General features: G+C 46.0%; 1 protein-coding gene across 2 annotated transcripts; it reads left to right on the top strand.

Annotated features, from left to right (window-relative positions):
• Positions 1-6,907: 6,907 nt before the first annotated feature.
• LOC133914770 (uncharacterized) lies at positions 6,908-12,499 on the top strand. Of its 2 annotated transcripts, none has more exons than XM_062357799.1 (4): positions 6,908-7,257; positions 7,359-7,414; positions 7,515-8,171; positions 11,387-12,499. In XM_062357799.1, exons 1-4 carry the CDS (start codon positions 6,954-6,956, stop codon positions 12,374-12,376), a joined length of 2,007 nt encoding a protein of 668 aa, XP_062213783.1. In that variant the 5' UTR covers positions 6,908-6,953; the 3' UTR covers positions 12,377-12,499. The 2 variants fall into 2 exon arrangements, with proteins under 2 accessions (XP_062213783.1, XP_062213778.1); XM_062357794.1 differs by having other exon boundaries at positions 7,356-7,414.
• The last annotated feature ends 1,965 nt before the right edge of the window (positions 12,500-14,464 follow it).

The raw sequence follows: 14,464 nt of genomic DNA, 5'->3' as shown, positions 1-14,464 counted from the left end.
AACGTCCTTAAAGGCATCCGTGCAATGCCGGTATCTGCCTTCGTGGAGTACACGTTTCACAAATGCAACTACTATTTTGTCGATCGGTGGAAGAAAGCATGTTCAGGACTTGATGCGAGTGAGGTGTGGGGAAAAGCTATCGCTAAGCACCTCACGAAGCAGGGGGAAATATCTGCTACACAGGAGGCTCAGCTCTTTGATCCAAGGAGCTTTGTTTACAGTGTTAGATCCGCATTTCAGACCTACGTGGGGGGGTGAGGGCTCTGGCGGCAGAATCTATAGAGTAGACTTAACTACAGCTCAGTGCACGTGCAGGACCCCGCAATTGTTGCATATCCCATGCTCTCATGTTATCACAGCATGCCGGATGAGAAGAGTGGACCACACATGTCCTGACTACTTGACCCCAGTGTACTCTAAAAGGATGGCTCTAAAGACTTGGGAGTCCACCTTCGAGCCTTTACTTGATGCTTCACAATGGCTTGATTACAATGGTGACGAATATGTGCTAGATTGTGGTCTACTGAAACAAAAGGCAGGGAGGAGGAAGAGAAAAATGTCTCCAGAATGAGATGGATGATAGCAATAATGGTTACGTGAAGACATGTATGGAGCTGGCGACTTTGATGAGGCGCCTATTAAAATTCATTGCTCTAAATGCCACCGGTTCGGCCACAGGATGGAACAACACAAGGAGGGCCCGAAGAATAAGCCAATTCGTAGGAAAAAGGGGAATTCTGGTAGGGGGGAAGTAAATCGCAGTTTGGTAGAGGTGAACTATTCAATATCGTTTATTTGTTCCATGTTTAAATTTTTATATGTGCCGTTAATTATATTGTTTTTGTTCGTTATCTAATGACTCTGTCACTATTTACATTGCAGGGCGATGGCGCATCCTGACTACTCGCTCCTTGAGACGTTTTACGACAGGGAGCACCGAGCACACCTGATGGTCGACGATTTATCCGTACTGGTTACATCTAAGTGTTAGGTAAAATGCAGGTGTAAGTAACATTTTCAAATTACACTGTTAACATTTTCAAATTACACTGTTCCTTTCAGGTGCTATCACCCCTTCGGATTCGCACTCACAATCCTCTCAGATGGGATGAGAGGTACGCCCCATACATTGGGCGCGCAGGCTTCCTGCCGTTGGCCAGGTTGGTCACGACGGGGTTGCCGATGTTCGACAACACAGCTCTGACTGCGCTAGTCAACTGCTGGAGGCCGGAGACACACACCTTCCACCTCCCTTGCGGCGAGCTCACGGTCACGCTACAGGATGTGGCCATGATTCTCGGGCTTCCAGTGGACAGGTAGCCTGTGTGCGGGAATGTACAACCTGCTGGATAGAGAGACATGGTGGAGTAGTTTGTTGGTAGTAGGCCACCTGAGCTAGCGCAAGACGCGAAGGACAAGAAACCTTCTGGCGTCAGCTCTGCCTGGTTGGCTCAGAACTTCACGGAGTGCCCTGAAGATGCAGCAGAGCAGGTTGTCGAGAGGTACGCTCGCATGGCTGTACCAGCAGCTATGTGATGCATGCAGGCACAGTGGGGACCATGCCAACCTTGGGGGATGCACTTACCTGCTGCAAGTGTGGATGTGGGAGTGGGTGCCAGTTGGTAGACCGGACCGATTCTCTCCCGGGGTATGTATTTTTATTTCTACTTAAATTGATATTGTTTGTCGTTATTTACAAATGTGATATGATGCGTTTGAACTGTAGGTTTGGCAATTCGAGGATGTGGGCTCACTGCTGACCATTGCTTTCCTTTGGAGGAACGTCAGGGTCGTGACTAGAAACATAGGCAGGCGGTACCTCTTCTACACCAACGAGCTCGACAGCATCATGCAAAGCCACGTGAGTGCAATTGGTTATGCATTATTTCTTTCACACACTTGCATATGTCAGTTGACATTATCGTTCATTTTCAGGTGACGTGGGAGCCATATGATTGGCATGAGATCGTTGCCATGGGTCTTAGCACATTGTGCACACGGGACAGTGAGTATTGGCAGTCCATTCTGCCGCTTATTTGCTTCTATATTGTTGAAATGCACTGTCTGAACCGTGTGATAAGGCAGTTTAGGAAGTTACAACGTACGCCTCCAGACATGACCCCCACGTCCGTGGGTTTGCACAAGTGAGTAAAAATACTTGTCGCGTGGTTCCAGGTATCATTTATGCGAGGTTACATTTGTTTCTGATTTTGCCATCTTGCAGGATTGACAGGAGGAAGCAAAGGGGTGCTAGAGATTGGCGGGACGTCCACCACAGCTACTTGGTGCAGTGGACCAACCGGGCCCAGACTATCGTGCACAGTGGTGCCGCAGACCGCTCGAGTCCCTACCATGAGTACTTGAGGTGGCTTCACAACAACTCCAGGATGACAATCAAGCCACCACGAGTTGCAGTTGGAGCGGAAGATTTGCTGAACTCCGATGACGAGGATGACCTAGTAGATGAGTATGATTAGATCACTTGACCGGTCGCCAGTCTAAGCGTGCCCCACTTCACAACTACATGGTATTTGTAATTCGTGATAGATACATCGTATTGACTCATGGTTTGTACCGTACTTAACGCATTGCGTCGCGATTGCAGAGCTAGCAGCTCGAACGCTTTGCAAATGAGGCTGGACAAGCTTTGCTTGTCCCTCCGGGTTTTGCGGAGGAGGTCGGCCATCTTCGTGCTTTCGTGGAGGTAATAGTTGACAAATAGACCATTGTGCAAAGTTTTCCCTTTTTTTTACACTCTGAAAATTTCACCAACTTCTTTGCAGAGGGTTCGTAGGAGCTGTCACCGCCTTGCGTACAAGATGAGCTGCATGACAACGTCGGATGTGGAGCTTGCACAAGGTGGTCCTTATTCGCAGCCATCTACCGGCCACACTGCTGCTTTGACCCAGCAGACGCCGGTGCACTACGGTACCCGGACCCGCACGCATAGTAGCAGTGTTGCGCGCACGCCGTCGCACACTAGGTCAGGAGCTGCCTCTACTTCAGTTGGCATGGCTGCATGAGGCAAGGCCTCACGTGAGGAACCCTCCGAGAGCGAGGAATACAGCTCAGACGGTGGCGACCCATCGTACGACCCCGATGTGATGGGGAGCTCCCAGCTCGCAGGCGCTCCTCCAGCGACGCAGCATTCACAGCTGCCGCGGCGTGACAGGACCGACATTGCGAGTGGCAACGTCCTTCCGACCAATCCGGGTCGTGAAAGGAGGAAGAAGAAGTCATACGCACCAGGGTGTGAACGACGACACTTTAGTCTCATCGAGTTACGTGTGATGCTTTTGTATGGCTAATATGTACTATTTCGACATTGCAAGTGGCCTATGGGTTCTTTGTTGTGTTGCATAAACTGCGTGTCGAATTGTCATGTAATGACTATTGCCTACATTGCATAATGTTAAGATTCAAATTTAGTTGTGCACATTTGATAACTAATGAAGGAAAAAAGGGGATGATGATATATTATCAGACCATGTTCAAATTTTTGAGAAACCTGCGAGACTCAATGTTGTATATGTGCCGTGGTTTGGACACAGAGGTGAGAAGTCTTGCAAAACTACTCTGTGCAGCCGTGACAATTAGTCACGCCAGGGACTTTGGCGTGACTAAACTATTAGTCACGCCATGAAGGTTGGCGTGACACTAGTCACGCCAGGGAAGTCAGCATGACTAACTATTGTGTCACGCCAGGCACTTTGGCGTGACACAACTATTAGTCACGCTGGCCAACTCCCCCCCCCCCCCTCCCCACCTCGATCCCGGTGGTGTGCTGGAAATTGCAAAGGCCTGGCGTGACTAAACTGTTAGTCACACCAGGCACCTTGGCATGACACCATAGTTAGTCACGCCGACCAACTTCCCCCCCCCCCCGAACCACCATCCCAGGGGGTGCTGGAAATTGACAAGGCCTGGCGCGATGGCAATGGTAGTCACGCTAGGAACTTCAGCGTGACACCACTGTTAGTCATGCCAGGGTCATTGGTGTGACTAACAGTAGCTCACGCAGAGAGGGAAGATTTCAGCACCCTCTGCTTGCTTAGAAATTTCTAATTTGACAATGTGTTTGCCTAACCTTTCAATTATTTAATTGATGCTGGATAAAGATCTTGAGCTCAAGCGTTAGTATATGCTTGTTAAGGGCCCATGCATGCATCAATGGAAAAGGTGTGCTATAAAGAAACATTAGACAATATCTATACTCCCATCGTTTTTGAATTTTGAGGAAGAGAGAAGAACAGCAGCTAGTTGTTTTGAACTCTTAATTCCAAGGCAATTGGTAGTCAACTAGGATACTCCTCATATGTATTTTTCCCTTGGTTTTTGATTTACCTTTGTATGTCTACAAATTTTATTGCTTCTTGGGTTCTTATTCTTCCGACAAAAACAACGAAACATTGTCTGGTTTTGTAGCATGAATAGACAAACTTACCGGTTTAAATTTTGTGTTTATGTGCATTATCAACATATGTTTTACTACCTAAATAAAGCTTTAATAATTATGCTACAAAATCCATTGAAAGAGATGACCCTAAGAGGAGTAAATTTGTTGGCATATTCCAATTTGGTCGAAATACCAAATATTTCATGCTTCACTATACGTGAACTGTGAATGGTTCAATAGAATGAAAAGTAGGGTGTGCCAATGCCATACATAGTACAATCGACGATAATTACACATCACGTACAGAAATAGTTCACATAGTACAATTTATTCATCTTCCCATATGCCCCCTCGTACTAATCGTCAGGCCCATCATAGAGCACCTCATCGTCATCATCGTCCAGGATAACCACAGGCAAATTAGCAACAAGAGCCTTCATTGTCTCTATTTGCACCGTCGTAGACGCAGCATCTTGACCCTCCATGGTTCTCCTTTTGAGTTGGGGATACAAAGCACGGTAGAAATCACGAATTTCCTTCTTACGATGCTCCGGATAGCTTGACAGCACCTTCAGATGACGCTTACTCCGCCAAGCAATCTCATGATCCACCACACCTTTATCAAGGTACTCCTCCCATGAACATATCCGCGTACTCTATTAAAAAAAATTCATATACACACCAATTAACAATACGATAGCGACATAGAAAATATAGATAACACGCATAAAACTAACCATATCCTTGCCCACCACATGCCCGCAGTAGTACCCCACACCAAGTTTGGAGGGCACTATCCCATGTTGAGCATTCACACCACAAGGGCACTTCCTTGGAGGACATGGTTCTATCACCCTTTTCCCCTTCACTTGATCCTTTTCCTCATCTATCAATTGACCATCAGGACCGTACAATGGATCCCGAAAGTCACAAGTAGCACCATAGCACTGCATTAAAATTCATGATACATGTTACATGACATATAACTCTTCCTCATTCAAATTGTAAACAAGCAACCATACCCAGTTTTTACCCTCGTCATCCCTTCGCAGCGGAAGTAAGGGGATCCCCCAGAAGGTTCACAAAGTACGCTTCGCTTTTCGCAGTTGCACAATGGAGGATCTGCAACATGTGTATTCCTCAATTCCCACTTCTCTTTATCCGTCGGTTTTAGCAGATTTGGTGGAGGAGGAACCCAACAAATAAACTTTTCATATGGCTTCGAATACTGACTAAACCGTTTCACCTTCAGAATCCTCAGGTCATACATCTCGGGCCCATCAATCCATTGGAAGAAGTAGCACATCTCCCACTCCTGCAAATTATTAAAACGTCAAGTCAGCAAAAGTAATGCCATATTCTTCTACCCTAACCCATAACAAATATACACTCACACTATAGTCTGTGCACAGGTAGTAAGCACGACCAGTAGTATCTTCATGTAGCGACTGAAGAACCACGGCAGGCTTACCACAGTCACACGTCGGGACAGGGAAGGCGGGGGGAACGAGGGCATCTTTGCAACTGACATCGGAATACTTCTTACCGATATGTGCCCACTTTTGCTTACACCATAAATTGGAAGTCATACTGTAAAACTGCACAAATACAAATCCTACACATTATACATTTCAATATGATTCAAATTCATCTCAACAATTCAAAAATACTTGCATATACACAAGAACATGCATTGCTCATATACATTAAGTGTAACTATATGTATTTCAATTTCCAACACTCAAACAATTGCATGCAACAAATTTCACACGATACATATGCGTTACTATACATACATAGCACGATATATGAGCTCCGATCTAAACCAAAATGTACAAATTCATAGATCAACAAAATCATAGTCTAAACCCTAACTACCCAAGAACTAACAATGTAAACCAAAATCAACAAAAATACTTGGAGGGATTAGAGGAGCTACCTTCCTAGGACACTTCCCCCTCAAATCTCCTTCGAATCGGACCCGAAATCGGCAGAGATTGGAGGGAGGGGGCGTCGGTGGCCTGTTTGGCGTCTGTGCTGGTCGCGCTCGAGTGAGGAGAAAGAAGGGTTGGTAGGGAGAGAATGGCCAGGGCGTCTCCCTGTATGGCGCTGTGTCACGCCAAAGCGGGTGGCGTGACCGGAGTTGCGCCAGCCCACCTGGCGCGATAAAGGTCTTCCACGTCAGCATGCCACGTTGCGCGGCGCCGGGCGACCGCCAGCGTGGCACCTCGGTCACGCCAGGCTGTTTGGCGTGACTAAGTCGGGAATCACACCAAAGCTTTTGACGTGACAAAAGGGTCTACTTCCTGAAATTTTAGATCCTTACGGTGCTGTTATTAAAATATTAATATTAAATAGGCTTAAAAAAATTCCCTTACCCATTTCCCATCCATGCAACAAGGAATCAAATCTTATCCTAATTATTTTCTCGCACCGATTCTTCTCTCTCTATGATCAATATTGGTGTACTAGTTGACATATATACCCATGGGACCTCCTCCTCAAGGGAATTGGAGAGCACAAGCAGAGCTTGCCCAACACATGGTGGATTGACAGGATGGAGGGCTTGGAGGGAGGCGAGAGTAGGGGAGCTGGATTAAGACTCCCTCTCCAGTTTGATCCGGGGAAGGAGGGGTTTGATCGTACTCTGTTCGGCGTCTCTCTTTCCGCGCTATTTAGCCGCCTTCTTGGATGGAGCAAGAACGAGCAAGAACGGACAGAGTCAGCCGCTGCCGCTGTGTCCATCGGCATCACCTCCGCCGTTGCTGTTTTCCTTGCGGCGCTTTACGCGTATGATGAGCGGCCTCGCCGTGCTCGCCCACGGCGGCTGTCGGCGTCTGCGCTAGCTGGGCGGAATTCTGGTACGCGATTCGACTCCATTTGCACTGCTCATGCTCCCTGCTTCGAGCTAGGTGATGTGATGGTGGTTTTGATTTTGTTTTCTATGGATTTCTTGTAGCAGCTAGGTCTTGTGCTCTGCCTGCACCTGATGATGGGCTCAGAATTCTTTCAGCAAAGGTGAGTTAGTGATCCTACGAGTCTCTGCTTCTTGATCATGCTAATTTCACGACAATTATTGGACTAGAGCTTGAGTGATTCTTTCAATTCGATGACAAAGGATGAATATTTGGAAAACGTAATTCACGGCGCGTTGATCGGCTCTGGAGATGACGAGCCGGTTCTTGTCGCACGAGTGGAGACCACACAGACCGAGATGTCCGGAGCAAATGCCGTCGACGAAACAGAGGACGGCCAATCGGAGGAAGAGCGACAAGAGCTCGAGCGGCTCAGGGAGCTGTGGCTGTCACTTCTGGAGCGAGAGCAGAGGCTGGAGCTCCGGCTGCAGGAACTCGACGGCCACCGGGAGCAGGAGGCCACCGTGCGGGAGCTCGAGAACCGCGTCGCCGCGGCCGCCATGGAGACGCGGCTGCTGGAGCTGAATGTCTCCTCGCTGCAGGAGGAGAACGGGAGGCTCAGGGCACAGGTCGCCGAGCTGGACGCCGCCCGCGCCGAGCTGGCGCGCGCCAAGGAGAAGCTGCGCGCGATCAAGGCGCGGATGCAGGGCGAAAAGGAGGAGGCGAGGAGCGAGGCGGCGGCGCTCCGAGCGAGGGTGGCGGAGCTGGAGAACGGGCGGGAGGAGAGGGCCAGCGCACTGGCGGCGGAGGCAGCGGGGCTTCGGAAGGTCAACGCCGCGCTTGAGGAGGAGAGCATGGAGCTTGCGCTGCGGCTGCAGGATGCAGAGCAGGCCGCGTCCTCTGTCAATCTTGTTCTTGAGGTAATTGGCCTCCTAATTCTTGCCTTCGATTCAAAATCTTTTTAGCAACTTTTTACAATTACTAGATGTTATTTTTGTTGAGAAATACATGTTAAACAGTTGGTGATAATGGTTTCTACGTTTTTTACGGCTTTGGCAAAGTGATTAACAAATATTATAAGTAATCAAAGTTATTAGGTCCTTGAAGTAATTTATATGGATGGTTATAGTTTCTTATTCTGCATTTAGTAATAATGTCAACATAGACTGTTTTATGCCAAAATTCCTATTTCGCGGTTCCACGCGAGTAGCTCAACTCGCGTACAAACTTTTCTAACTTTTCTCTAAAATCTTTTTCTCACAATCTTTTTTTAAAAGTTATGAGCTAATTTTTTTAAAAAAATCCTCAAAAGTTTGAGCGAAAACTGAAAAGTTTAAAAAAGGAAATATGAAGGAGGGAAATAGTTTTTGAAAAGAAAAGGTGAGGGCTATTGGGGTGATTCGCACGGACAGCTGCTCGCAAGCTGATTAGCTGTGCCGTGTTATGCTGATTTGGAACTGTGCAGGTGAGGGTTTCCTTCGTCATTCCCTTCTGTGGGAAATAAAATAAAACTCTATAAAAAGCAGAGGATAAAACTCGGGCAAAAATCTAAAATTAGACAACATATATAAACGTATTTACTGAAATAGACAATATATTATCGTATTTATAAATTTAGCATCCGTATTAGATGCATCATTTACTGAAAATAGATTTTTGATACACCGTATATTGAAAAACCCATATTTGACATACCATGTAGCGAATACAGCACTGTAACCTATATTCGACACACCGTGTGTCGAATTAGTGACCGCACAGCAGGCAAAGGTCATATTTGGCACACTGTGTGCTAAATATGGCATTGTAGCCCATATTCGGCACACGGTGTGTCAAATATGACTGGGTTTGCGGTTTTTCGGTGTACGGTGTACCGAAATTTTATTTTTGGTAAATAATGTGCCGAATACTAATGCTGAAATTATAAATACAATAATATGTTATCTATTTCAGTAAATACGTTTATGTATGTTTTTTAATTTTGAATTTTTTCCTTAAATTCGTGCCAAGTTCACCATATCACTGTCACAGCTTTAATTTGACTTCAAGAGGCTGCCTTACATTAGACTCCAGCATCCCGGGTTTGTTATTCTAATGCTGAAGTAATGGTTAGAAACTTCTGCAATTGAATTATCGCTGTTCGCACGAACTTAGTCACTTTAATTTTGTCAATTGAATTATTCTATATTTAATAGAATACGAGTGAATTATCTATCTTTTCTTATTATTTAGCATTTTGGTATAACTTAATATGTATTAAAGGTTTCAAGTTTGAGTCATGGTCAACGTAATTTAATAAACAAATTAGTATCCACTTCCTATTCCATATTTGTGACTAAAAGAGCCTCACATGAGAGGGAGTATTAAAATATAAGTAAATCGTTGTCTTTCTTCATCATTTTAGATTTTGGATGTAATTAGTCAGTGCATGCAAGGTCAATAATATTGCTTAACCAAATTAGTCTTCTTTCTCCTTGATCACGTTGTCAATGATATTTTCCTACGTATATTGTATTGAAAATGATCGGGTCATAAACCTGTCCACGCACCCTTCTTTTCAAAGGGTCGTTGCTCGTTCTAAGACCTTTCAAAATGCTGCAAAGCTTAAAAAAAGGGAATAGGTCTGAAATCTTAAAGACCAGATGACTCTCTTGCAGTAAACATTACTAAAATTCCCTTTCTTCATGCAAATTTTGTGATTCCCAAGTAAACTGTTTCTGTTCTTTATCTATGTGTAGCTAGAAAAGATTTCAGGCTTTCAGCACACCAAAGGAGAAGTATTTCAACACAAGAAACAAACACATGTAGTAAAGCAATGTACTGTATAATGTACTGTATTACAGTATTAGAGATACTCAGTTACTAACACGACACAATTTTGTTATAAACACGTTTAATTAAGCTTCCCGAAATGGTATCTCTATCCAAATGATTTTAAGCTATCACTGCTTAAGAAAATATCAAAGGAGATACGTTATTAATGATGAGTGATTAGCCATCACTAATAGTACATTAATGACATGTCTAATGATGATCTGTCACTAATATATGGTTCGGGTTGGAACCCGATCAAGACCCATCATTAATGAGGTGTCGTTAGTGATGGTGATAAAACGACCCATCACTAAATATAGTAGTGACGAATCACCTAAAAACGAGCGTGACTAAATATAGCATCGCATATTCATAGCAGTAGTCACTCATTAGTGATAGGTAAATGAGGACACCCATCACTAATGTAAAAGTCATTAGTAACGAGTGTCAGACACTAATGAGTGATGTTTACTGCTATTCTATGCGCTGAGTAGCATGATCAAACAGTGTAAGTTCATTGGTTGCTCGGCAAATAGGTGATTTTTTTTGACGATTCTATTAAGGACCAACCAAATCTTGATGATTTGAAGTTTAGATTGTCTATTGGCCTTTAAATGTTTGCTTCCCCTTCTCCTCTTCTTACTCATATATGCTGAACTCTAGGGTTTGAGTTAGAATCAATAATTTTCCTCATTTTCCTAAATCTTGATACATGTGGACTTTTCTCATTGGCCTTTGAAAGTTTACATCTTTTTTCTTCTCCTTTTGCTCCTATTTGAATGGAATCTTGATATGTTTATGGTACTATTATATTTCTAAAAGTAAAATTATGTTATTATCATGGTGTTATTATGTGCAAATCTTGATATATTTATGGTCTAATTATGTTAATTATATTTGTAAAAGTGAACCCAATTTACATAACTTATGTCTCCTGCTCATTAATATTAGCATCTGTCACTAATAACCGAGTCATCAGTGACACTTAAGGTTATCATCCATCACTAATAACTATCATTAGTAATGTGAAACATGCATGCTTAGGTTATAAGCGATACACCTTAGTGATAGGTCACAGTGACCCATCACTAATGACTGTTATTAGTAATAGGTTGACACCCGTTACTAATAGATCATCATTAGTGACATATTTAGAGTGACAGTTATAGGATCTATCACTAATGATGATTATCATCTATTAGTGTGTTATTTTGGCATAGTATATCTTAAACCAGTTTAAGTGGTAATCGGAACATTTTGCAGAAGTAATCTTCTAGACGTGCTATCCTGAGGTTAAGTCGTCTTTTTCTTCTCCGCGCAGGAGAGCATGGATGAGGAGGCGAACTACCTGAGGGAGACCAACGAGAGGTTGGTGAGGCAGATCGAGCAGCTGCGCAGCGACCACTGCGCGCACGTCGAGGAGCTCGTCTACCTCAAGTGGGTCAACGCCTGCCTCCGCCACGAGGTCCGCGACCAAGGTCTCCACCCGCCGTCCTCCGCGCATCAGGAGCACGACGCTGACGGCAGTGCCGGCGCCGGCGGCATGTCGGCCATGGACCTGAGCAAGAGCATGAGCTTCCGCTCCAGCGAGAGGGCCAAGCAACTCATGCTCCGGTACGGCCACCCAGGCCTCGAAGGTTTCGACCCCGCCATCTTGTCCCCGCTGCACGAGACAATCGACGGCGACGGCGACGAGCGGACGCGCGCGCACAAATACGAGCCTGAGAAGAGCCCTAGTTCGTCGGTGACAACGACGAAGGCCGCCTCTGCTGCGCCGGCGCCGGGGAAGAAGGCCGGGCCGCGCAAGCTCAAGTTCCTGGGCAACATCAAGAAGCTGCTCCCAGGCGGTAGCAGAAGCCAGTCAAGAAACGGCCGTGACCACGGCGGCCGCGAGAGCATGAAGGCGCCAGGCGCCGAGTACCTCGAGAAGGCCACGCAGTGGCTTTCGACCCACGACGTGCTCGACGGAGACCACTCGTACGAGAGCACGCCGCTGTCGTCATGCGAGCGGACGCCTCTGAGCAGCGTGACCACTGTCACGACTCGCGGCGGCGGCGGCTGCAGCGAGCGCGGGGCGACGCAGGCAGAGGCGGAGCCGGCGACGCTGGCGCGATCGAAGAGCGACTCCGGCTCGTCGTACGGGCGGGAGGCGAGCAGGAACCATGCGCTCCGGCTGGACCACCCAACAGAGTTCAGGGTCGGGCCGGACGGTTTACGTGCTTCGGAGAAGCGCGAGCCGAGGAGGCGCTCGGAGGAGCTGAGAATGCCGGAGGCGGCGTACGTGAGGACAGGGGACATGCATGCAGAGTGATGCTCTACTGCAAATAACGGATTAACAGGGACTGGTATGCAATATGCAATTCAAGTTTTCAGTTTGTTCGCCTTGTGTATACTCGTGTTAAGTGATCTACCTGTATAGCAAATGTTTCGTGAACTGAGGACGTGTAAGAAAATATATATGTGAGCAATGGTGGGCCCAGGATTGAAACTAAGAGGGTGCTAATTTCTAAGCACTAAATTTTTCTGTGGTTTTAAATTTAAAAGTTGTACTACCAAAAGTACAATCTCACATATAGAAATAGATAAAGTATATAAAAAATGTATCATACTACATATAGAAATTGATAAACTATATTAAAAATGTATCATACTTAGATAAAGTACTTAGACAATTAATAAAATAAATAAATTTAAAAATACATAACATACCACTATGTTTTGGGTAATTGGGTCATACGATTCTCGATAAATTTGAAAACGCTTCAATATACTCTAGCCAATCAAATCTTCCGAACCAACTTTTTACAAATGCCCTCATTTGTCCTCTATTCTCTTTCCTTGAAAAATTATGGCTAATTGGTTGACATGGATCATAGATATAAATATTCTTCTAGCTTCATCTCTAATATCGGAATCAAACTCTTTAATTGACTTTCGTAGCTTTGAATCATCAACAATATCATCTATACTTAGCTCAACACGTGCTCTCTTTTGCTCAACACTGCTTTCTTTAGTTATTAAACTTTTTTGAACATCTTTTAAAAAATATTTCTCCATCTCTAAATCTCTACGACATCAAATAATAAGAGTATAAGTATTCAATCATATTATATTAAACAATACTCTAAACAGCTATAGACTAAAGTCTAGTACTAATACCAATCAAATATATTGCTCAAATATTGGCTCAAACATTAGACTTAGATAAAATGACAAATAGACAATACTCTTATGCTCACGGGTCAGTGGGTCACAAGCTCACGTTTGACGGTGGCTCACCACTTCAGTCTTCACTCTTCAGTCTTCACCAATCACCCAATCACCAAAGAAGCAGAGACCAAATCACCTGGTGGGGTCGGCAGGTGTCGGAGGGTGAACTCCTCTAGCAGGGATCCGAAGGGACCCCCTTTGAGATTCGGCCGGGAGGATGATTCTGAATCCGTTTTGCGGGTCAAATAAATGGGTGTAAATGCGATGCAGGTGGAATGGAATGATTGGATGCAGAAAGTAGTGAATGCTCAGGAGGTTTTTAGACAGGTTTGGGCCGCACTGAGCGTAACACCCTACTCCTGTGTGTATGCTATAAATGCTCTGAGAATGTCTCTTTGAGTGCTTACTAGGTTACAAGAATATTTGTCTAGTCTAGAGCTTCGGGCTCCTTGTTCTTCGGTGATCTGAGCTTCTATGCTTGTCTTTACTGTTGTCTCGGCTCTACTCGTCCTCTCCTTCTCTGGGGTGCCCGCTCAGCTTAAATACCCGCCGGGGCGGTAGCGTGCCCAGAAAGGGAGGGCGCGAGTTCCAAGGCACCATAAATGGAAAGCAACCATCATGGGCTGCTGCGCGAGGTGACAGGGAGGGTTGAAAACGCATCCCCGTCCGATTTTGTAGGTCATCATGCCGTTTTTCAACGAGCGCCGCGGGGAGGGCCCACCGGGTAGCCACCGAGCAGCCCGGCGTGCCCGCCCGGTCAGAGCAGGCCTGACACAGCAGGGCGGCAGGCGGGGAGCCTTGGGCTTCGCGATGTTATCCCGAGGCATGCCGGATGTCCCGCGATAGAACTCATGCATTAAATGTCCCCACGCCTCCCTGCCAGGCCGTGGCAGGGACTGACACCAAGCGTGGGGGAGCAGTTGGAGGTGACAGGCCACACGCCCTCTTAAATCCAGCATCAGGCCTTTCACTGGTTGACACCTCACCACTGGACCTCTGTGGGCGCTACCGGCGAAGACTTCTCAGGCCCTCGGGGAACCGAGTGCTTGGGGGCCACTGTTCACGGCCCTGAGCACTCTCTCCCGAATACGCCCTTTCTTGGTCCTCGGAGAACCGAGTGCTCAGGGGCCACTGTTCACGGTCCCGAGCACTCTCTCCCGGAATTGGCTGTTCTTGGGTCCTCGGGGGA

Source organism: Phragmites australis, chromosome 1 (assembly GCF_958298935.1).
Source record: "Phragmites australis chromosome 1, lpPhrAust1.1, whole genome shotgun sequence".
NCBI lineage: Eukaryota > Viridiplantae > Streptophyta > Magnoliopsida > Poales > Poaceae > Phragmites > Phragmites australis.
Note: the sequence above shows the minus strand (reverse complement) of the source record. Positions and strands in the feature narration are given on the sequence as shown.